This window comes from Pterocles gutturalis, unplaced genomic scaffold (genome assembly GCF_000699245.1).
Source record: "Pterocles gutturalis isolate BGI_N339 unplaced genomic scaffold, ASM69924v1 scaffold11401, whole genome shotgun sequence".
In the NCBI taxonomy this organism is placed as follows: Eukaryota; Metazoa; Chordata; class Aves; order Pterocliformes; family Pteroclidae; genus Pterocles; species Pterocles gutturalis.
The window spans coordinates 75,097-99,123 of record NW_010097975.1 but is presented as its reverse complement, the minus strand read 5'-3'; the positions used below and the strand labels follow the sequence as shown (position 1 = coordinate 99,123).

Here is a 24,027-nt window from a genome sequence, read left to right as displayed (position 1 = left end):
CCCTTTTTTTTTTTTCTTTTCCCTCCTGCAGTGTGGAGGGGAGCTAAACCTGTGGTAGGACAGCTTTAGCAGTAGTGGCCTCCTGACTTTGAACCATAGAAAGCTCTTGCCCCGCTCAGGACTCTTCTGGTTGTGAAGTAGAAGGCGGAAGGGCTAGAATGACTCAGTCTTCTTGGCATTTGCCTTTTAACATGGGATTTCTAAAGCAGTAACTGGCTTGTGTCCTCACAGAGAGGTTCAAGCGAAGTGTAACATCCGACTTTAGAGAGAGGCTTAATGGCAATGTGCTCATGAGAATACAGTCTTGTTGTAATGGTTGTGCAGCCTGCACAACTGTCCTTCAGGCAACTCAGACGAGGCTGTTCTTTCTAATGAGCAAAAGATGATTGCTGCATGGAATAACTCTTTATTGCCAGCGTGGAAGGATGGTGTTATTTGCCTAATTAAGAAAAGAGGTTTCCTATTCCCTTTCTCACAAGCATGTTAATTCTACAAAAGCTTATAGTTTCATTCATGGAAGGGAGCTTATAACAACTCATTTCCATTGCTCATTAGCAGTTAGATTTTTTTTTTCCTCCTTCAGAATGATTTTTTGCTCATGGGTAAAAGTTATTATTAAAAGAGGATTGTGAACAGTCTTAAAATTTCTGGCTCCAAATTCAGCTAATTTATGCAGAACTGGACTTTTACTGGTCTGTGTGGATGTTTCTAGGGCTTCCTCTTGGTCTAAAGACCTATTCCTCAGTTTGTCTAGAGCTTTTACTACAGAAGTGTCCTCAGCATGTTAAAGTTGCTCCTGGAGCAGGATGCTGAGTGAAAGAGCTTGGGTACTTCAGTGTGAGAGAACAAAAGGCACTGTTCAACACAGCATCTCGAGGCATAGCCTTTGAGAAAGCAGGCTGGTAAGGGTGGGATAACAGCCTGCATAAGAAGAGGGCCCAGCTCCCTGTGTGAAAGCTGTGGAAAATGAAGGTTTTGGTTGCTGTTCTGGCTAAGAAAAGACTGAGACATGATGGTAGCTGTTACGGAGGCTTAATCCTCTCAAAAGCCAGCTATCCTTGTTATCACCTCTGCAGGTCTTGGTGAGCCCAGCTCGGAGCCTCATGCCATTGTTCTGTATCCCTGTTCTGATCCCATCTTCTCCTTTTTCTGCACCTGGACCAGTACAGTGCTGAGCAGGCCCCAGACCTCATCTTTGAGGCTGTGACATAGGTTCAGTGTCTGCTGGTGAAGAACTGAGAGCTCATGCTGTGCTTCTCTGTGAGTAAATCTAAGGAATGTTTGATTGACCGCCTGAATTGTGTGCTTTCACAGTGGTGACCGTGATAATTTCTTCACCACATTCTCATTCACCATGTCCAAATCTTGCCTTCTCCCCTTCAATCCAGTCTCTTTGTGTATGTGGCTAAAAATCCTTTGTTATTTACTGGTCCAATATAGCTTAATGTTGTGCCCAGTTAAGAGACACTGTGGTGCATTCAAGATTTGAGATCCATCTTGCTGTACAATGTGATTTGGCTGACCTTTAAGAAGGAGACTTATCTGAGTGTGGAGATGGCTGCTTGTGAAGAGCACTTGTAATGGATGACCGGAAAATTCAGAACAGTGCCTCATATGCTGTTTGTTTTCTCACCTTTCTAAGAAATTAATTTTTTATTTTAAGGCTTCAAAAGTCCAGAGAGAGTGCTCTTGGCCTAATAACTTGTACTTTCAGTTGCAACCTCAAAGACCTCTGTCTCTCTATCTATCTAGTGGAACACAACACATAAAATTGTAATAGTTCTCCAAATTGCCTTTATAGCCAGTGAGGATAAATGAGCTGCTCCAAATTGTTCAGCCAACTAAGGAGTGAGCTGAATTGCATCCCTGGTCTCTCAGGAGTCCCTTGGAGCTACTTCTTTTGTTGCCCTGTTAAGAGCAATAGAGGGTGGGTGGGGTGTACTAAAGAAGTGTATGGCTGCATGACTTCATGCTGGTACAGGAGATCTGCTATCCTAAGAAAACCTGTCTCTGGGTAATGGTGGCTCTCTAAGATTTTAAGCAAAGCCTCTTAATTTCACATTGAAAAGGATTTGTCATATAAACACTATCAGATCTGGTGTGCCAGATGGGGGAGCTTGGAATATGCTGATGTGAATGCTAGTAGTCCTCTGACCATACCTCGTCCAGAAAGCCCTTCTGCTTGGGAGCACAGCTGTGACCACCTTACCTGTGGGATTTCTTGGATTCCCAGTGTGACAGGTCCCTCATAGTAGAGGTGTTCTGAAAAACAAAAATGGTGATGGGTGGTTAGAAGTATGGCATGTGAAGGAAACAAGCAGCTGATCATAGATGCTTTTTTGTAATAGCACTTCAAAGTGTTCCAGTGATAAGTGTTATGAAACTGCAAAGTGCTCTATGCAGAGTCCTGCAACAGCCCTCCTGAGAGAAATTTCAGGATGTGTACTGCCTGATGGGGAAGGCAGGGCAGAGCCTGGGCTCAAGGAGGAGGGAGACGCGGCTTTGCAGTGAGGTGGGTGTTCCTATGTTGGTATGCATCCTACAAATGGGGAAATGAAAGGGGAGGGGGATTGCCAGATACAAGTCCTTCAGCATGATCTGTTAAATACCTGCAGCTGCAGTAGTTGAACTGTACTGTTTTGGTGACTTTAAGAAAAAACAATCTGAGCTGAGTATTTCTGTAGGTGTGGACTGCTGACTGCTTGCTGAACAGGACCTTAAAGTAGTAAGAATGTGTCTATCTCACTGCTGAGTGGGTGTCCACCAAAAAGTTACCTGATGTTCTAGAGTCATCACAAGTTGTGTTGCTGCCTGCAATAGACACCCAGGAGCTCCACCTTCCAATCCTCATCTCCCTAATTGCGAGGCATGCTCACTCTTTGCTGTGAAGAAAGGGCAGCTTTGGCAGTAATGGACAGAATTAGCAAGCTGTTCTGCAGTTCCTCCTACTTTTTAGTGGCTTACTGGGACAAGCTGTGCAGAAAATGACTGAAAATGTAATTTGTAGATGTTTCAGCGTTTCAGAATTTCTTTCACAACTTGCCCTCTACAAGTTGTGGAAAAGTCTAAGAACTCTTTAAGGATTCTCTTTTGTAGGTGTCATGAAATATTCTTTACTTTGACAGTGACAGAAAAGTGTTTCATATTTATATGAGTACGTGCTGGCATCTCAATGCTTGTCACTTCTAGAGTTGTTTTATTCCAGTCTCACTGGGCTGGTTTAAACAGTTTCTTGTGAACAGTTGGGCAAAAGGTTTGGAACATAGGTATGTTGTATGGTCCATCCCACCATGCAGTAGGTATCTGACTTGGAGAAGAGTTCACAGAAGGTCTTACCCACACACACACTATGAAATATTAGTCAATACCTTGTAACAAACTTCTATGAAGGAATTATGAGTACGAGATAGACTGAGAAAAGAGTAGGAGAAACCTGAGACATCACCAATGTCCTACACCTTTGCATTAATGAGGAGTTTGTTACATGTAATGCCCTGATGAACCTGAGAGGTGGAGAACATGCAAAATTCTTAGTGTTGCCCTGAAAACCCTTATACCAAAACAGAGAATAAATATGTTTTGGCTTGTTGCACTCAAACTCATTCCTATTTGCATCCCTGACTACTTCACCTGGACACCAAGACGTCTTTTCCTTTTCAAAGAGCCATCACTGTTGCTGCTTGCTTCTGTGCACGAAGCAAGAGCCCTGGAGTCTGACACATCTCTGCCGCAGAGAGCGATGACTCAAGAATTTTAAAAATACAGTACAGCCCACTTCTCAGTTCACAACTTACTAGAGTCTAAATAGGAGTTAAAGGCACTGCAGACTGCACGACTTGGGTGATGAGTGACTCCCTTGGGGCTTGAGCTGTATGTGTGTTGATGTGTGCTAATCCATGTTGTGAGCTGCCCACTCAGGGTGGTGTGGACCAGGCAATGACGTGGCTTGTGGTTTGTGTGTCCTTTGATTCAGTAGAGAGCCTTGTTTGACTGTTTATCCTACAGTCAGCTTTGACCGTAGCAAACCTTGGATGGCAACAGAGGAGAGTGGAGAGGAAACTAGGCTGTGAACAACCACCCTTTCCCAAAGTTCTTCTCCACTGGGACATGGAAACTCCTCTTGGATCATGTGGCTCATTAGGGTCTCGCCTAGGCTGTTGAAATGCCATCCAGAATCTAAACATACAGATGCAGCATTCAAGCCTTGCAAAGCCTATATTTTAAAACGAAGAAGCAGTCATCAGACCATAAATTTGCTTCTGAAATTATGGTAATGCTAATCTCTCTTTCAGTGTAGGTTAAAGCTAATTCTCCCCCCCACACACACACTTTGTTTTGACAAAGTAATGATTACATCAGAGATAGGTGAATGCAGTCTTACGGCTCTGCCTCAGCCCTCTGAGAAGTTTTCCATGATTGCTCTGTTGTGACGATCCTTGCTTCAACAATAAATGGAAAAAGGACTATGCTTTGAAAGTACATCCTGATAGGAAAGCAAGGGCAGCTTTCATTTTCATCTAGTTGAGACCTGCCAGGAAATAATGTGGATCCATAGATCTAATGAATTTTATCATTCATATTTACTTTGGACCATGGCAACCTCCTCAGTGCTTATGCTGGCTGGATCAGACTTTTCAAAGCCCACTCAATGTTCCCCTTGCATGAGGATTTCTGCTATAATTCCAGAAGTGTAAACATCCTCCAAGGCTTTAAGGACTAGTTTATCACAGCATCCTTCATATGCTCATACCTTTTTCTCCATATATTCATATATTTTTGCATTCCTCCATTGAAAGAGAATGAACACACGTGCGGCAGTAAGTGTAACTGTCACAAACACTGAGCCTGGCTCATTGAAAGAAATCTGTGGCCTTTTGAGAACAAGCCCAGATGTAGTTGGAAAAATGTATGAACATTGGAAACAGCATAAATCACTAGTGCATTTTTCCAATCAAAAATTCCCCTATGTCTTTATTGGTCTGCCGGTAAGTTATGGTATTGTCAAGCATGCTGTCATCAGTGATGTGCTTTCAGTCCACCTTCCATTTTCAGCCCTTTTTCTTAAAGACTTAACTGGAGATGATTTCTGTAGAGCATTCTGGAAAACACTTCTAATGTACCACTGATTTAAGATTATATTATTGTATGTGTTGTAGCAGCTTTTCACTATTTTTTCTACCAGAAGTAACTTAGTCCTTTTACCTGCCAGTGAGCAGGCCTCTAGTAGCTTCCAGTCTGAAGCAGAGCTTTCAAATGTGTAAGGAAGAACTTCCTGAGGATTACTTCAAGTTACTAGTTATCATTTATCGTGAAGATGCCTCTCATTCCTGACAAAACACCTATAATGAAATTCTCACTTCTCTTTCTCAAATCTTCCTTGCACTGAAAAAAAATCTTTAAACATTCTCACAGTCTTGTACTATATAAAGGCCCTGTACATCTGCACCCACCTCTTCCTTTTTCTATGTTTTAAATCTTTTTAAAACTTAAATGCTCCATGTTGGAGCTTTTGTAGGATGTGATTTTGCGTCAATGCAACTGACACATGGCTTCTGTAAGTTTTAGGGATGCAGGAATGATCTGAATAACTGCCAGATATAGATGTATAGTTGAGGGATAAAAATGTATATAAATACATAGCAGGGTGAGAAAAACCCTCCCTTTTTACTGGGGAGGAAAAGGTGAGATGGAGGGGCTGAGCAAGACAATATTGTGTATCAGCCCAAAGACCTGGCTTTGTGGTGTGGCTGCTTGCTCCTGTACCTAAGCTCTCAATGTGGTACCCAGTTCTGTAATTCATGCTGTTTTCTCTACTTTTATTCACAAATGCTATTTTAGAAACTTGCTCACTGTAACACCCATCAAAAGAGACAATAATGTAAAGAATGGAGGTCTGGAGCAAGGGGGATTTTCTCTACGGTTTGGGAGTGTGCACAAGGAATCATGCAAGATCTCTGGTGCCTTTATCAGTTGGGGCTGAAAGTTACATTCTCCACAAGTTTTCTATCTTTTGTCAGGAAGTTTTGTTTAAGCCTAAAAGTTGTGGTCAGCACACTGCAAAATATTACCCTCTCAGGTCTTTTTCTCTGATTTTAGTGATTGCATTGGGAAATTTGTTAAATCTTATGTAACTGTTTTATTTGGAGAAAATGAGGAATAACCAGTACTTTCTACTAAAAAGAGGAAGAGCTGCATTCATGTTATCCACAATAGAATTTAGCAGGTTTTGTTGTTGTTATTCTTAAATGGACAAATAGCCCATTTCCTTGCAACCTTTGAGCTAACAACTTCACAACAGGCATCTAGTTGAAAGAAAAAGATCTTGGAATCCTCTTTCGGAATTCCAGAGGTGACCTTTGCTTAGCATAAATAGCAAATACTGTATGATTATAATGAACATGAAACTTCCAGCTATATTAAGTCTCTTAAAATATTTACAGTCATGTCAAAACTCTAGGATTATAGGAGAGAAAAGGGGAAAAAAAATCCCAACCCACCACCAAGCACCGAAGACTTTGCCACATCTGGCACTTATAAGTCTCTTCCTTGTAACTTCTGCTATGCTTGCCCACACAAGTGAGGGAGCCAACAAAGCCTGTAGCAGAACTACGTCCTGTCTCTTTCTGGGAGAGGAAGGAATAGGCAATTTTTGTCTTCCTTGTGGAAGGCAAGCAAATTTTGTGTGGAACTATATTTAAGCTTGGGTCAGGTCTGACCAGATTTTGGAAATGTTGCCTGTACAGCAGGGAAAAAGGAGCTCTGCATAAAAAGCTTCAGCTGACAGGGCTGTTTGCTCCTCTGTATCTTTGCTAGGCTGCATGCTCGGCCATTTGAGTGTTGTCTTTCTACGTAGGTATTGGGTCAGATTTACAGCTGTGCTAATATAGTACATTATGGCTGTGCTGAATTGCCTCGAACTGTTGATCAGCTCACTTCTGTGTCCTAAAACATGGGTTAGAATCAAATGTCAACTAATTAAGAAATACCATGTTTTCAGTTTGAACCTTAGTCTGAGGAAGTTCACTTCTTTCCCACTGTGACTTAATTACTAAATAAAAACAGCTACTAAAGAAGAGAGTGTGTATTTAAAAGTGTGTGGCAGAGGTCCTTGCACTAACTTAGGGATACTTCTAAATGAAGATATATAGTGTTATTTAACCAACTATGGTTTTATATCATAATGTACTTCAATTAGCAGAAACAATTACCTGTCAGTTTAAGATTAAGGGATTTGAAAACCTAAGGAGGTTTTGGCTTTGTGGCTTAATGTGTGAATAGCAGTTTGTGCTCAGCTCAGAACTGACTCTATTTCTTCTTATGTATTCTCTAAAGGATGTCATTTAGTACATCGTCAGGATAAGATAGTTTTTCAGTAGGTCTGTGGGTGGGGTTTTTTCCCCTTATAATTCAATACACAATTGAAGAAACCTCTGAATTTAATTTTTTTATCTGGCTTACAGGATTTACATAATTGGTTGCTCATGCAGCATTTCTCTATTATTCTTTGTGATATTTCTATGCTGTGTGAAATCTCTTTGTAATTTTCCAGGGGCTGTATTAGGCACTGTGCATGGTCTTTAATCTCATAGCCCTTGAATGCGAGTTATTGCACCGTTATCAGGATGGAGATGCAAGTATATGGAAGGAAAGCAGAGCTTCTGAAACTAACTGGTGCTCTAACAACTCCGAAACTTCCTTGCAACTCTACCTCTTTATTTTAAAATCAGCCTAAAGATATGATTATGATGCAAGAAGGATTTCAAAATAACCATTTAAGATATGTGGATATTACAGCCCAGAGGCATGACCATAGCTCTTCTGGACACACCATGGCTAGCTTTGCACTGCCTGGCCTGTGGCAGATGGGACCCTGAGGTGATCAGGCTCACCTGGGACCAAAGATACCTGCTTTCTGGGGGCAGCTGATACCACTGTAAACCAACTAGCACAAGTCTGCACCAGCTGGCAGTTTGACTGGCATGAACTGAAATCATCTGGCTGCCACATAGGCACGTGTTGAGCAGAAACAAGATGCAAATCATAGATGGTATCGAGTAGTATCTTGGTCCAAATATCCTTATTCAAGCATAATTCCTCTTAAAGTGAGTTAAGAACTGCCTTTAAGTACAGGAAGCGTTACTTGCTTAATAGTGAAAAATGTGTTCAGAACTCCTTGTTTTGTTTGCTCAGGCATTTCTTTGACAGAAATAAAGGCTAGTTCTGTAATACTTCTTGCGCACATGACAACCATAGGGCTATAAATAGGGCCTATGAACCTCTCTGCTGTTGGATAGGGTCACATTGCCACAGTTATTTTTTATGGACTTGAAATCCCATGTGTGTGCAATATTCTGTGATTAAAAGAAGAGCCAGCAAACAGGTTAGGATAAAAAGCAGGCTCTAAAATTAAAACATCTGTCCTACTGTGTTTGTCATCTATTAACATGCTGTTGAAGTAAACAGAACATTACAATATATTGGTGCGTTCAACAGCACAGCGGGGCATCCTGCTTGGAGTATTCAGCAGCCATCACACACTTAGAGTTCTACCTAAATTACCTCCTTTCTTCTTTCCACAGAAAATAAGCTTAGAATGACCCGGCTCGCAAAGCGTCTCAGAGTAGGTTAAGACAGTCTTCCCATTCATGATCAGCTCAACTTTGACGTACAGTTCCTTGATGCTGTGTCCTACACACAAAACAGAAAGAGCTCAGGGAAAGTGCAAGGGTAAACAGGTTTATTACTTTAGTTTTAAAAAGATTCACTTTTTTTTTCCTCTGATATTTAAGCCACTGAATGTTTTCTCTTCACTGAGAATTCCTGATACACACAAATCTATGCTTCAGGAACAGGTCTCTAAAACCCTTAAGGTATATAACAGGGGATATAATATCATATATCTTTATTAAATAAACTATGCCCATGACCACTCTCTGACCCTGAGGCCAACTGGCATAGTAAAGCGTGTGTCCATATACCTAAACTCTTTCTTCCCTACTGTCCCTAGCAAAAGGACCGTATCCAGTGGGCCCCCAGGAGCAGCCTGTGGCCTGTACTTGCTGCATAGGGAAAAAACCTGTAGCTGATCTGAGCCAGGGACCAGTGTAGCAGCTTGGCAGTGCTGGGAGGTTGTTCACTTTTGCCAGTCTTGCTAATATAGATACAGCCAGTGAGGCTACTGGATTTAGCCGGAGGTCTTGTACTGAGTTGTTGGAAAAGTTATTTGCAAATGCCTGTAATGTGATGTGATTTTGCAGGCTTGTTTAACTTTGCAGCCACCTGAAAACTGGTGTTCCCCAGGCAAAAAGGCAGCATGTCTCACAGGAGGGAGACCTTTTGCATGCAAGGAAGCTTTCCCAAGTGCTAAAAGACACTTGGCACACAACCTTACTTTCAGCACCAGGAGCATGCAGCAGTGGTCTCATATTTGTACTCTGCTAGTAGAGGTTCTAGGTGAGCTTTGGGGCCAGCGGGGTTGCAAGAAGGTGGCTTTCCTGTGCAAGGATCGCAAGTCAAGCTATGGCTGATATTAACTTGTGTACCCAGCCCATCAGCTCAAATGCAGTTCTGCTTTCGACCTCTTATTGCTCATCACTCAAGTTCTGGAGGGTATAGTTTCAGCGAGCACAGGTAATGAGCTGACTGTGTTGCTTCAGGCTAGCACTTCTGCAGAGCTCTGGATCCCCAGCACTCCCCAGCATGCTTCTTTGCCTGGCAGGGAGGTGCCCCCACCTTACTCTGTGGGTGTCCCTTAGTTCAGTCTCCCCACTGCAAAGGTCAGCCTTGACAATTTGGTAAGCACTGTTGATGCTGACACAAAAGTGTCGGTGCTGTAGATGTCTCATTCAACTAGACTGTCCTCAGAAGACTCAGCTGGGAAGACAAGCTCTAGAGCAGCCCCTTGTTGGCCATCCACTTGTACAGATGAAATGTAGGAGAGGAATAGGGGCTGGAGACTGATATGACCTGCTTAGGGTGGCACGTGTAGTCTGAGGCAGAGCTGATAACACAATTGACATTTCTGTAGCCCCACACGGGTTTTGAAATTTCTCAAAAATTAGGGCCATTCATATTTTATCGGAGGTTGTCACCCTTGCTTACTTCTTAGTACCAGCACTCATGCATGAATTACCTGTTTATGGCATGACAAAATAGCAATGCACTTACTTAGGACCATTGCAGCTCTGATGTTAAAGGTGTGGGTCATGATATCAGAACAGCGGTCAATGCTGAAAGCAAAATCTTGCTGGGGATCTGTTTGGAGACAGAAAGCAGGGGGTAACAAGTTACATTTTTAATGAGATGCTGATTGTATAAAAGAAAACAATAAAATGTGTTATAAAAAGCATATTACATATTCCTTAGAAATTCTTTAAGATGTGCTCAAAGCTCCCATACCCTGTGTTTAATAGCCACTTCTGTCCTTCCTGACACTTCAATCCGAAATACATTCATATGATAACCTATATGTGGCCTAAAACCTACCGTTGTGGGAAAATGAGACAAGTTCAGGAAAGCAAGCTCCCCACAGTGGTGGGTAGTCAATACTCATTCAACGGTGAAGTCTTAGTACAGGTGCTCTTCCCAGGCTTTGTGCATCACCATTCCTCCCTCAGCACTGATGAGCAGTTGGTTATGACGATTTTTTTAATTCATTTGTCTCACACAATGGCTTGGCGAGGCTGTCTGGGAAACTGAATCCTGAAGTGGGATGAAAAGTCCAAAAATGAAAATAAAATTGTGTAACATGGATCCTGCAGTGTTTCATGCTGAGTTCACCATCACGTGATATTTCTAACCCAGGAAGTATTCTACATTTCTCCGTTTGTAGGAGAATTTAGCAGAGCTGGGGTCAAAGGGTGCCCAACAGCTCGTAAGTAACATGAACATGGCTCTTGCCTGTTCCTGCAGTACCCCTTTCTCTGCATCAAGCTCCAAATCTCTTGTACAAACATAACTGTTTCCCCCCCACATCCTTCTTTGTTGCCCTCCATGAGACTCTCTGCTATGCCTGAAGGCTTGCCAGCATGTCACTCTCTAGTGACAGCCAGTAGCAGCATCTGACAGCTCAGCTGCCGCAACCAACAGCATGTGTGTTTTCCAGAGCTGTGGATGGAGGTGAAAGATTTGGCCAGTTGGGCAGCATATCATCTTGAGCCTCAAGGCTTGCTTTAGGCGTAGGTTTGTCCCTCATGGGGGGTTTCCAGCCAGCCTGTGCATCCAGTTCCTTCTCTGTGGAAACCAATGAAGCAACTCTGGCATGCTCAGAAACAGCTGCAGGCTCCCCACTTTACATAGAGCTGGTGGTGATGAAATATAGACTTGGGACTTGAATTTTGTTTCTAAGGTATGGTTGCTTGATGTAATCTTCTCACTAAATTGAAAATAATGGGTTGGGAGAATTTTCCTTTGGTGAAACTTGAGTCACGAGTGTCCTCTGTGAGGCTGAGCTAGCATCTCCATAGTCTGACCCTATTTTTGCATCAGTGCCCCAAGCTGTAGCAGTTGGCAGGGACCAAGCCTGGGTGACCAAAGCCTGATTGCTTAGACGGGAGCATGAAATGAGTGCAAGTGCTAGGAGGAGCTGAGGGCTCTGACAAAGACAGGCTCTGCAGCACATGGATTGTCAGTGTGGTCCAAAAGGAATTCCCAAGTCCTAAGTTCCGATAAATTAAAATAGCCTTTCAAAGGAGGGAGATAAAAGTCACTGGTATTTCCTACCTACCTCTGTGTCCCCATACTGGATTTGGTCCTCCACACCACTAAAATGGTCTCCGCAGTTGCATGATCTGCTTGGGACAAAAAGTTGGTGCCTGGAGTTGTTTATCATCTGCTCAAGTGAGACAAGAGTCAGAGGTTTGTCTTTCCTCCCTTTCCAAGTTCCTGCCGGTTATTGCAGCTTCAGAAGCTGTCGCAATCGCCTTGGAGAGCAATTTCCTCGCTCCAGAAGGAAAGCATGTCAAAGTTCTCTTTTCTCCAGGACCGTTATGCCTGCTTCCTCTCTGGTCTGTACCACCTCTCAGGGCTTGGTTTCCGCTTTCCTTGGAACTTATGCAAGAGCCCCTTTCATTTCTGTTCTGTGTGTGGTGCGATGATAACATTCAGGAAGCAGCTGCTCAGATTCAGAGCAACTTGGGCATTGGTGCCTACAAACAGTGCTGGTTGTCAAATGACTAAAATTGTCAGCTCTGTAATTTCTAAAGGGAGGTATGGTCAGAAATGGCACTGCAACATATACAATGCTCTTCTCTTTTCAAAGAGACTAGGCTGTGCTTTAGTCAACAAATTAAATCATGGCGTTAGGGCTAGAAGTTGTATTTTTAGTTCAAAATTTCTCACCGATATCCATTTGGATGGAAAGGGGATGTTCCTGAAATCAAGCTTCTCTGGAAAGCATGGGTTTCTTAACAGTGAACCTGACCTCAGGGTTGTTTTAAATTTGGATGTCACATGCCTGTTTGTTTGTTTGGGTTTTTTTTTTCCTCTATGGGCTGAGTTCTTTTGCCAGATAATGTATTTAATGGTGCATTGTAGCCATGGGTGTCTTCTACTGAACCATGAGTGATGCAGCGTAGGACTCTGGTGTATCCAGAGAAGTGTTGTGTGGTCCCCACAGAGGAAGGGAGCGCAGACGCACTCACAGGAGAAATCCCAGCTAAATTTGTGAATTGGAGCGCTTGGATTTTGTGTTGCTACTCTGTTGCTGAGAAATGTAAACTTTTCCATTGTCAAAAGAAATCCCGATAGTTTTCTGAAATATATGCTATGAGTTTGCAATTCAACGTGTTAGCTATTGTGGCGTACATGGGGGGCTCCTGCTTTTTTAATCAATTGAAAGGATATCTGTGTTGATAAAACTATGGTGCCAGGGAGTCTGGATTCCAAAACATGTAGATAGAAAAGTTGCTGCTAAAAGAAAATCAAAGAAAATAGTGGGTTTTAACCATCTGATGAGTGAAGATGTCTGTAAATTCAGTTGTGCACCATGAACTGAGGTAGTGTGCTATACCCTTCTTTCTTTAAATGTTGAGGAGTCCCTCCTGTGACAAAGGCAACTGGAGGCAATTGCCATTTTTGTGTTTCATCTCAGATGCACAACTGTGAGTCACTGTGTCTCTTATAGAGGTTTAATACTTATTCTTCCCTGTTTGCCTCAATCCGAAGTGAGCTGGTTAGACTGAAAAAAAATGTGTTATGTCTTTCACATGTGCAGAGCAATAACATTTACCGTTAAGTCTCTAAAATATGTGGGGCTGCCCTTCAGCCTTCCACTTCCCTGCAACATTTCATAGTGCACAGTACTGTATGTTCCCAGACTTCCCTCCACCCACTCCCTTCAATCTGCTCCCTCTTCCATAATTGAAGCTAGAAACTCTTCAACTGGTTGCGGTTTTGCTTTTCCAGTTCAGTTTTGATATATTACCAACACCTAAAATGTTGCTGGAGATTCTGCAAGTACGTTGAGGTTTAGCAGTGAGAATCTGCTTGCTGGGGGGGAGGGGGGAAAGGCATTTTTCCGTGTCTCCGTGTTTCTAGTCAGCACGGCTTGGCCTGCCCCATATTTACAGCTAGCATGGAGGTGCCTGGAAGTAGGATTTTGACTGAAGTTTCTCTCTAGACAGTTCTACATCTTTCAGGCAACTGCTCTGAGAAAGAGTCTTTGGCTTTTGTAAACAATCCATGCACTGTAAGATCTCTTAGGCCTGTTTTTGGAACTTGGTGCTGTGGCTGACACTGAGCTCTCGACTGTATCTAGCACTAGATGTACAGCTCTTGCTAAAGACTGGCTTCTGTAGGACAATCTTTGTGAGTGGTGGATTTGGGACGTACCTGGCATCTTGCCACTGATTGCTCCTTATGTGGCATAGTGCTAGCTGACCCCACGCATCCCACCTCCCATTTCACCCTCACCCAAGTACTCCAGTGGAGATTTATTGCAATTTTAGCTTGTTATGTGGTTTTCCTTGCATGCAACCTGTAGTGGCACTGTAGTGTGAGATTTCAGCCTGGCTTACTATTGGAAGGTGCTCACAGTGATGAATTTGAGTGGGTTTTTCTAGAAGACAGAGCCGACATGCGTAGTACAGCTTAGAAGCTCAGGTGAGTTCCTGAACTTTTCTTCCTAGAGTTTCTTTTCCTGCTTTTGTTCTTGGCAGAATGTTCATAGGTAAACTAGCTCAGATTTATTTACGCTGGTGTATCTATGTGACCCTCCTGGCTGCAAGCCTGGTACCTTTGATGGACATCATTACCTTATAATGAGGACAACAGATAGGAACATTCTTTCATGCCTCGGTTATGGCAGTTGTGGGGCCACCAGCTCACGCTCCCCAGGGCTGTGGGCTGGGGTGGCTCTTACACCCCACATGTGTGTTCAGCCTCCTGTGTTGTGGGAGGTGATCTCCAGCAGGAAGATGAAGCAGACAGCTGGGAATGACAATGTACTAACCCACTATGGCTATGTTCCTTGGAGCGTGAGCTGCTAGATGACCAACTGAGCATTACAGGAGCTGCATGGCCAGATGGGAAGCACCTGTTACAGGAATTTTGCTGGGCTGGTATACAACAGCCGCTGTCTTTTATTCTTCTCTCTCTCTCTCCCCATCTTGTTAACTATTCTCTACTGGCTTTACTTTCCTCTGAATCTGCTCTAAAATGCCATTGTTTCCATACAAGCGTGAAAATCAGTGGTTTGAGTGAACAGAGGCAGCAAGCATGCAAGCTTTGCTTGTAGGAGTCCACATTTATTGGTCTTGCAGTGGTGAGAAGACTCTCCAAATTGGTACACTTTGGGTGTTTCAAAATAACACTTTTTAGGAGCAGATAAGCCACAAGATTAAATGGAATGACATAGCTGTACTTGGCTAGGGTCATACAAGGACAGACTAGTGCTAGAGGAGCTGGAAATTAGCACAGGGAAGAAACGTATTCAGTAATTACCCAACAGTTCTCACCTTCAAAGCTCTTAATAAAATTAAATCATTAGTCCTTACAAAATTCAAGGTGCTGAAAGGAGGGGAAAAGAATGAAGAACTGTTTGGGATATCAGACTTTATGTATTCACTCAACATTTTTCCTTTAATGTCTATCTAAATGAATTAACCTGAATGCTCAAGGTTATATTTGACACTGGAATCTACTTATAAGCTACTGAGGAAGAAGCATCAGGTGAATTAGCAGCTCTTCAGTTGTGCATCTGGATTTCCCAGAGCACCTTCAGTTTAACGAACTTGCCTTTGGGCCTGCCTTCACTGCATACCACTGCCATGTCCAGACATGGCTGGGAGAAGCAGAATGACCCTCTGTTCAGAGGGAAGCAGAATAGATTGTGAGACTCCTGTTGTCTGTTGCAAGTTCATCATAAGGATGCTTCATCCCAAGATGCTCACCTCAGACATGGCCAGCTTTGGTCTTTTGCCTAGTTTGGACAGGTACTCTGGCCTCCTTTGCAGAAGTCATGGTATGTTTTATCTCCTCTACATTTATGTCTGTCTTAGGCAACATGGAGGTGAATAAATAGTGAAGATTACAGTTTATGTATCTTTAATGTCCTGGGGGTGCAGACTGATGGAAATTCCCCTTTGTAAACAGCGTTATCAACTTGTGGTCTCTGAGGTCAGCTTAAACCTGAAGCTCTTGGAGATGTCGAACTGCTTCCTTTCTGATAAAACTTACATAGCTGTAGAACGAAGCCGGAAGATTTGGTCTCAGTATATTATGTAAGCTAAAAACCCCAGAACACCAGGAAGAGAAACTTAGAATATCCTTTAAAAAATTTTTTTTATGCAATATTTAAATCATTCCCACTCCTCTCTTAAGAATACTGAACACTAGTAATGCAAAGAGCAATTATATACTTCTTGGTTAGATTAAGGCACAGGTATTACTGTCTGGCGTTTGTGGCCCTAGTTTTGGAGAAAGGAGATTCCAGTGTCTTACAAAATTAGTTTGAATAAAGGACAGAGACTTTGTCTCTTGCTTTTTCAAATAAAACTCATTGCTGGTATAATTGATTCCCAAATTTTACATTTAGAAACAATAACTCATAAGGCTAGTAGCTTCTCCGAACATGTTGCTGGGGCACTGACTGCAGTAGTAACAGCATTTGGGGTGTGAGGAACAGATGCAGGATGGAGGGAGGGCTCAGCCCATTAGTGAAGGGCTTGAGGTGCGTCATATGGAGAAGAGAGGAAGAGATTTGCCCAGTACTGAGCTGAGGTCACCCAGTTGCCACCTGTGGCCATGGAGCTGCTGGTGGCCTGGGCAAGGAGCTGTGTGGAAGCCCGTGTGAGGGGCTGTCTGCAGCTGGAGGGCTGTGTTTGGGATGAGGGTTTCACCAGCGTGCATAAAGCAGTCTTGTAAAAGACTTGACCTGAGTCTCCCTGCCTGTTCCTGTCCAGACCCACTTTCTTGACAGCAGGCTTATTAGAGCTGTTTGCCAGGGCTCAAGGGGAGGCCCAGTGTCTGAAGGTTCATGGAGACTTTCCTTGCTTTTGCCAGCGGTGGTATTTGGAAAGGGGGATTTCTGTTCTTTGTGTGCTATGACAAAGCTTTGTCTAAACCTGTTTAAGAAAACTGAAAGATGCTGGCTTTGAGAGACAGCACATACGGATTTGTATTTGTATTTGATAATCCTTGTTTGTCCTAGTTAGCTTGAGAGAGAAAAAGAAGCAGGGCAGGCTTCAGCTACAGCAGTATAACAAGAAAATACTGCATTAATTTGGGCCCAGCAGGGAATGTATTAGAGAGACAGTCTTTGTTCTTCTGTTCTGTTGGTAAGAAAACACCATGCACTGCATGAGTAAGATGCATACTGTAACTGCCTGTATTCCTGATCTGATCTGTGTCTTTGTGTCTTCTCTCTTCATGTGGTGGTTTTTGGTGTTTTGTTTTTTTGTGGTTTTGGTTGTGTTTTTTTTTTTTTTTTAATCATTCTTTTTATTGCTCTACTTGAGATAAAGATCTTTGGACATCAGTGCTTGCCAGTATGATGGGGATTCACAGCAGACTTGCAGACTTGTGTCAGAAATAGAAGCAAGCATTACTAGAAACTGCCCTGCTGTTAGACACATGCCGTGCTCTGGGATAGCAGGCTTTACCGCTGATTATACAGAACAGTAATCAGCAGCATATAAATGGGCTAAATGTTCCCATTTTCCTAGGATGGGTTGAAATCCACCGCAGGAGTGTGGCAGTAAGCTATAATTGGAATGGCATGCTCCCTGTGCAGAGGAAACTAGCTGGGTTCCTGCCTGCCTGATCACTGCTGGATCATTTGACAGGAGCCATCCATCTTCAGGTGAAGAGAAAACTGGTGCATTGAATTAGTATTTAGCTTTCAAGGTTGTAGCTTTTGGCAACTCATGAGTTTAAAAGCAGCCTGTGGGTCAAATCAGAAGTTTTGGATTTGGTACGTGGTGGTTCTGTATGAGGTAGTTGGGTATCTTGTCCCTGATGCCCACTGTTCCTCCCTAGTTTTAGGTTGCCATAAGCCTCCTTGAAGTTGGTGCACTGACACCAACACGTAATAATGCAGAAGTCCTTTTTGCATTTTTTTATGAAATGTGTGTTAATTTTTCTTGGATTATTCTGGATATTTTTGTTGATGGATGTTAAATTGCTGCAAGAACCTCATCTCCTGCCTCCCATTTTCTTTGGAAAACTGTAAGCATTATAGAGTGCAGAGCTATTTTGAGGCCTTGATGGCAGCTCTAGATAAGATGATGCGACAATGTCAAGAAAGCTTAGCAATGCTTCATATGCTTACACAGAAAGGTTTATACTGGAGCACTCATGAGCAGCCGTGGTTTGTTCTTGCTCCTGACTTGATGCAGTGAGTGTGCCTTTTGATAATTTCTACTTTATGTAATGCAGGAAGCTAATCTCAATTTTTCATCAAACTGTTAGCTGAGTTACCTGTTTAGTGCATTAGACTGCTCCCTCCATGGAGACTCAAAGTTAGCATGCAGCAGCAAGTGACACTTCTGTCTTGCCCACAGTGCTTCTTGACTGTAATGCAATATGCACTTTTCTCGGTACGTCTCTCCTATTTGTTTGCAAAGGGGAGAACACATTTTCGTATGGCTTGCCTTGCAGGCTGTTGCTCCTCCTGCCTGCAATACCTTAGTGACTCAGTGGCTGCAACAGCTGAAGACATGGCAAAAGTCAATAGGTGGAAAATATGTCTACTAGTTTAGATTTAGCAGCTGGAGATAAGTAGGAGGGGCTGTCAAACATAAACAACCCTTTTCTGCAGTCCATGATGCAGGACCTTCATTGATTTGGTGAAGAAATGGGCACTGTGAGGAAACCTCTGAGAACTAAATTAGGGAAAATTTAAAGCATGGTGGGGAGAAGTTCATCTGAGGCTAATTCTCTCCACTACTAGTCTCAGTGAAAGCATTAATTTTGATTCTGCTAAATGGTTCAAAGTCTAGATACTAAAGTTAAAGTTTTTGCAAGAGTACCTTGGAGGTATGAAATTGTCCCCTGCCCCTCCTTACCATTTACATTTTAAAACTTAATAAATACTCTCCCTTCTCTGAAACAAGAGGTAAAATGAAATTAGAACCACCTTAAAAGGTCACTTAGGAAAAGAAAGTTTTAATCCTCTCTAATGAAGCAGAGAATAAAACAGATAAGGTAGTTTTAATTCATGGAGGGACCAAAACTTTAAAAGAAGATTTGCACGTGTACTCATATCTGTGCTACCTTGATTCTGATTATAGCTTCAGTTTGTTAGGATCTGGTGCCAGAAATATGCATGTCAACATCTGGCCTTCCCCCTGGAATAAGTAAACTATACCAGATGAGTGTAGCAGAAAGGCTACAACACTAAGATGCCTTGGACAGAGCAAACAAAAAAATGTTTTCAAGTGAAATTCTTAAGTTGATTGTTTGCTCATTAGCGATCTATGCAACAAAAGATCAGAGGGGAGTTGGTGTCACGTGGCTTTAAATAATTTAGAAGCAGAAACAATTGCTGGAGACTGCTTGAGCAAAATAAATAAATAAGTTCAAGAGAAGCATCTGGCTCAATCTGACTGCCAAAAAATCAAATAATAATGGAAAAAGAACCTTCTTTTACGTGTCTATAAGAACATTGGCCCTGAAGGTGCATGAGTTGGGAATTTTTTGCAGACTTCTCTTTGCCAGCTGAAGCTATCAGATTACTTATATCCTTTAACTAAAGGATTTTTTATTTTTTTTTTACTAAAGGATATAAGTGTGTGGCCAGGGAGGGAAAAAGGACTAGTAACATTGGTTAACATAGAAAACAGAAAGTGATGTGCTCTAAAATTAGTGCTGCAATTATGACAATTTACCAGGATTGTTTACAAGTTGGTATTGCTGACTGAGCAGGGATGGGTGTTACAGGTCTATTTCTAAAAAAGGAAGAAGAGGATTTTAAGAGAAATACTGTATTTGATCTCTCAGTATGTAGGAGAAAGGATTTGATGGGCTGAGAGTGTGAGGAGGACCCTAGTAAGACTGAAACTATCCAGCATGGATAGATAGATCATCAGGAAATTGTAATCTAACCAGTCTCTCAGTCTCTATTTTCTTTTTTTTTTTTTTCTTTCTCCTGTTTTTAAAGTATTGAAAAGTTCCCTTAAAGCAGAGTTTAACAGGAGGGTGTCTATACTGCACCATCTGACCAGAGCAGGTTCTACACCAGAATAACCCTGTTGACTTCAAGGGGCCATTTTAATGGAGATGCAAATTTGAGCTAACAAGTTTAAAGAAAAGCCATACAAATGAGAGTTCTATCTGTAAATGCAACCCAGTGCAAGCTCGCACTGAAGTGGGCAGGGCTGCTCTCTCCTGCTGTACCAATACAGGGCAGGAAAAAGCTTTATAGAAATGACCTGGCATGAAGTGTGACATAGCTCTATACAAGCAGTCATGGATCTCAGTGGACCTAAGTTCAGTCTGACTCTGCTCTGTTTAGGGAGAGGCATTGGCATGTAAAAATAATTCTCTAGATGACCAGAGGGCCCTGTTTCTTTGTCTAGCAGAAGTCATTAATTAAAGCAAATGGTTACCCCATCCCTAAATATATTTTATTATTTTTGAATCTGTAGGTATGCAGATATAAAACTTGTAAAGGGAGAAACCAGTTTCATGTTTACATTCTGGAGGTTGAAATGAATACTGACTGATTGCTCCTCTCCTGAAACTTCAGTTAATGGCTATTAACCTTGCTTCAGATGAAAAAAAGAAGAAAAAGCAAACAAAGTCAGACATGAATTGGGAAATGTGTTTGTCTGTGTTAGTAAAAAATCCTGTGTGGTCTGAACAGTGTTTTATAAAGCCTAGGGAATATTTCACAAGATGTCATTTTCAAATACTACTATTTGCCTCCACTGAAGATCTCCCTGAAATTCCCTGTTACTTACTCCCATGCACAGAAAACAAAGTCCTTAATGGTTGATGCTCTCCAGACCCTTTCTAAGAACCTTCTGCCTTATCAGTAACCTTTTCTGCACTGTCAGGAAATCTACAGTTGCAGGCAGCTCTGAAATCTCCCAGGTCCTAATCTAAACACAGAGCTTTATTAATCACTGAGCATACTGGTCTGGGTTTGCTGGTCAAAACAAAACCAGGCATTCTGAAATACTAATTTGTTGATGTAGCCCCAACTAACATTTCAAGAAAGAGCTGTAAAAATATCTGGAAAATGTGTTTCATGTGTCTGCAGCAGCAATCGCCTGCTTTACCCTATGAAGAGGGCCCCATTTGAACATTATGTTGTAAGTATGTTTTCATGCCTAATTAATACAATTAGGCTTAGATGAATGGTCAAGAAGCAGGTGCTGGTAGATGTGTTGAGGAGTTATATTTTGTAGTCTCCAGCTGCGTTGCACTTTGCACTTTCAGGTGGATGCCTGATGCTCAAATAGCACTGGAATCTGCTCGGGGCACTTTGCTACCGTTGCCTTCCTGCCTTTTCCTTCCCAGACAGTTGCCTTTTAGAATGTAGCTGGAAAGATCAAAAGCATTATTACTGTAAAAATCACTGTGAAATTAAAAGGGATAGGAATCAGCCATTTGTATAGCAGATTCTTTTCATGTCTCTGCATAGACGTGCCAATTACCTTTCTTTTTTCTCAGCCAGAGATGTTAACCTGTGCTGCTTTTATCTCGGGATCTCTGCCCAAGTTTCTAAAGTGATTTGTGGTCATTTGAGATCTTTCTTTCTGTTTGTCACTTGTTCCTGGGAGGAAGAGTGGCACTGATGGGAACCGTCTTGCTATTTATAGACTGTCTCGGTGTTATGTCTCCTGCGGTTATGTAGAGGAGGCAGCATACTGTCTATTTACTTTACTTTTAGACCACCTGTCTCTCAGCCTGAGTTTTGTGGACATCGTGGACTTGCTGCTGAGAATTTTTGTCTGATTTCTTTTAGATTACTTTTTTTTTATTTTTTTGAATTTTTTTTTTACACAAGTGCATTATATTGATCACTAGGGTCTTGTCTAGCCCTTTGTTTTGATGCATTTGGGGTCCTGGTTACTGAACATTTAGTCTGACCTTTATGGGTGGGAATGGAGATCCTTTCAATAGGATCCAGAACAAGTGGGGGACTTGATGCATGCCTGTATATTACCCATTACAGACACAGGATTCAGCTAGACACAGGATTCAGCTAGACAAAGTGCCTGTGTCAGGGAATTGGGACTTGCTCCTGGGTACAGAAGATTGCTGCACTTTCTCTGTCCATCTTCAGTTATTCACCTAAGCTTCTCTGCCACATTTTTCACAGTTATATTAGCTCATATTTTTGGCTTTAGTAAAGCTTTTACTGCATTATAGGAGAGGATCTTATAACTGCAACATAAAAATGAACACTTGGCTCCTTTTAAAATGCTCAGACTGAACTCTATTAATCTGTAGATAGAGGGCATTCAGCTCCAGAAATAAAGTTGTGAAGTCCTTGGATAAAATTCTCTCGACTTCCTTTAATGTTATGCTAACTGAGACCTGTTGAGGGAACAGAATTAACTTATGCAATTAATTCTTACTAAAATAAAGGTAATAGCAAAGCTTGCATTCAATATCTAATTAAATCTTTTCCTAATGCTGTATACCCATTTGTAACATGTGAAGCCTGACTTTAGTCTCCTGGGAGCAGGCCAGTAAAGAATAGCATTACAAATATTTATTTACTTCTCTTGTCCCTTACTGGCTTTATTTTAATGGGTGTGCAAAACCGCATGAAAGCTACAGGGGAGAAAAAGCCCCCCGGGAAACCCTTTGTATCAGGATGAATTGGAAAAACAAACTCTACGGTGCTTGTTTGCCATGAATCACTTTTCACATCACGTGTGGAAAATGAATGAGGCGCCTGTGAAGCTAATTCCCTTTGTCCCAGTTGTAAAGCAGATCGGCACAATAGGAGAGGCACAAGGCCAGCAAAGCAAGAGGTGGAAAGCAGACACCGTTCAGTGAATTCATTTTTCAGTCATTCCAGTGCCACTTGCTCCTTTTTTTTCCTCTACAAATATAAAGAACAAATAAACCCTATGGTCCCTGGGAAATGCGTCTGTTAAGTGTGGCTGCTGAAGTCTCACTGAGCACGGTGGCAATGGCAGAGAACATGAATCCTTCCCACTGTCACGCTTGGTCCCTTGTCACACCAAGTGAGAGGACAGAAAGCACATCACCACAGCCTCACTGCACATTAGGAAAACAGCAGATCAGTGCATTGAAGAGTCTGTGTCATCCCGGGGGTAAAAAAGATAAAGATCTAGGGTCTTCCTCTTTTTTTTTCTTTAACTTCAAGTTAAAAATCTTAGTCGTCTCTTTCATGCTGAACTGGATTTTTGACAGGTGTTTATTATTCTGAATTAGGTTACATTATTTCCTCTTTATTATGTTCTAAGTACAGTTAGATTTGTGTGTGTGTGTCAACCAAACCAGCAATATTTGAAAGACTAAAAATATTCTATCTGTGAAACACAGTGCTGTCTTGGGAGTGTAACCCTTCCATTCATTGCCTGGTTTATAAGCCTCTCTCACTGTACAAGCACAACTTTGTTGCCCAGTTAAAAGGAAAATGGAAATTTTAAAAAATCTCACCACAGCTTTTGTAATATATTTCCAAGTTGTCCTCTTTGCAGACTGTGTGCGTAGGCCACTCTGTGCTGGCATTGATGTAAAGCAGGACTAAGATGAGAACAAGAACATTTGATGTCTTCATGTTGGTGGTGGTAGTTTACAGGATTACTTCTGTCTGTCTCTTCTGTAAGCCTCTGTGGAGGGAGGTGTTCCTTCCCTTGAGACGGGAGTTTTACTACATTTGCGCCTGCAGAAGGGTTAAGTCAGCCAATGCAGCCTTAGCTTACCACAGCGTGGTATAAACGAAGCTAATCGGAATTGGACAGTGCTATTTCCGTGTGCTTAGACTTCTGCTTTCTGCTTCATGTTAGTTCAAACTAATGACAAATGAGCTAATCACACCTACTCACTGCACAGCATAGCCCTGCCTCGGCGCCTGCTGGAACAATGCAGCAAACTATGTAGTTTTTCTCTCGCTGCCGGTTTCTTCTCTTGAAGTTAAAGCATTTGGGTCAAGATTTCAGACAAGCTTATTTAGTTATTCTGGCTACAAAACATTGTGATCCAAATCAGCCCATCTTAATCATGCAAAGTTAGACTAAATTTTGCAAGATGGACAGTTTGGTTTCTATCTTCTTCTTAGTAAAGAATCTGTCTGCTAGAATGAAGGGAGGTGTGTCTGAAGCTGACACCAAATAAGCAAGCCCTGAAACTTACAGGAACTAATTCTTCCTGCTTGACTATGCTAAATGCTGCATTTACATTTGTTTTGTTTAGTGGTTCTTAGGTATGTACTATTTAACAGTATACCCAATCAGGTAAACCTAGACTTATATTTTTTTTTTCTTTCTGTCTTCCTGGTTAGTGACACTGTGCACTTGTCATTCACACTAGGTTTTTTTTAAAAGCTGTGCTTTATGTAAAAACTAGTGGCTGTTGCAGATGACAGGTTATGATCAGCAAGGA

General features: G+C 42.0%; 1 protein-coding gene across 1 annotated transcript in view; it reads right to left on the bottom strand.

Annotated features, from left to right (window-relative positions):
* LY86 (lymphocyte antigen 86) overlaps window positions 1–23,243 on the bottom strand; it is a 24,427-nt gene extending 1,184 nt beyond the window's left edge. The window contains exons 1-4 of the mRNA XM_010087311.1: window positions 23,083–23,243; window positions 10,168–10,254; window positions 8,560–8,688; window positions 2,210–2,262 (exon numbers count right to left, since the gene is read on the bottom strand). Coding sequence (XP_010085613.1) covers window positions 2,210–2,262; window positions 8,560–8,688; window positions 10,168–10,254; window positions 23,083–23,203 — 390 coding nt within the window. The 5' untranslated portion in view covers window positions 23,204–23,243. The remainder of the gene's footprint in view (window positions 1–2,209; window positions 2,263–8,559; window positions 8,689–10,167; window positions 10,255–23,082) is intronic.
* Between the last annotated feature and the right edge of the window lie 784 nt (window positions 23,244–24,027).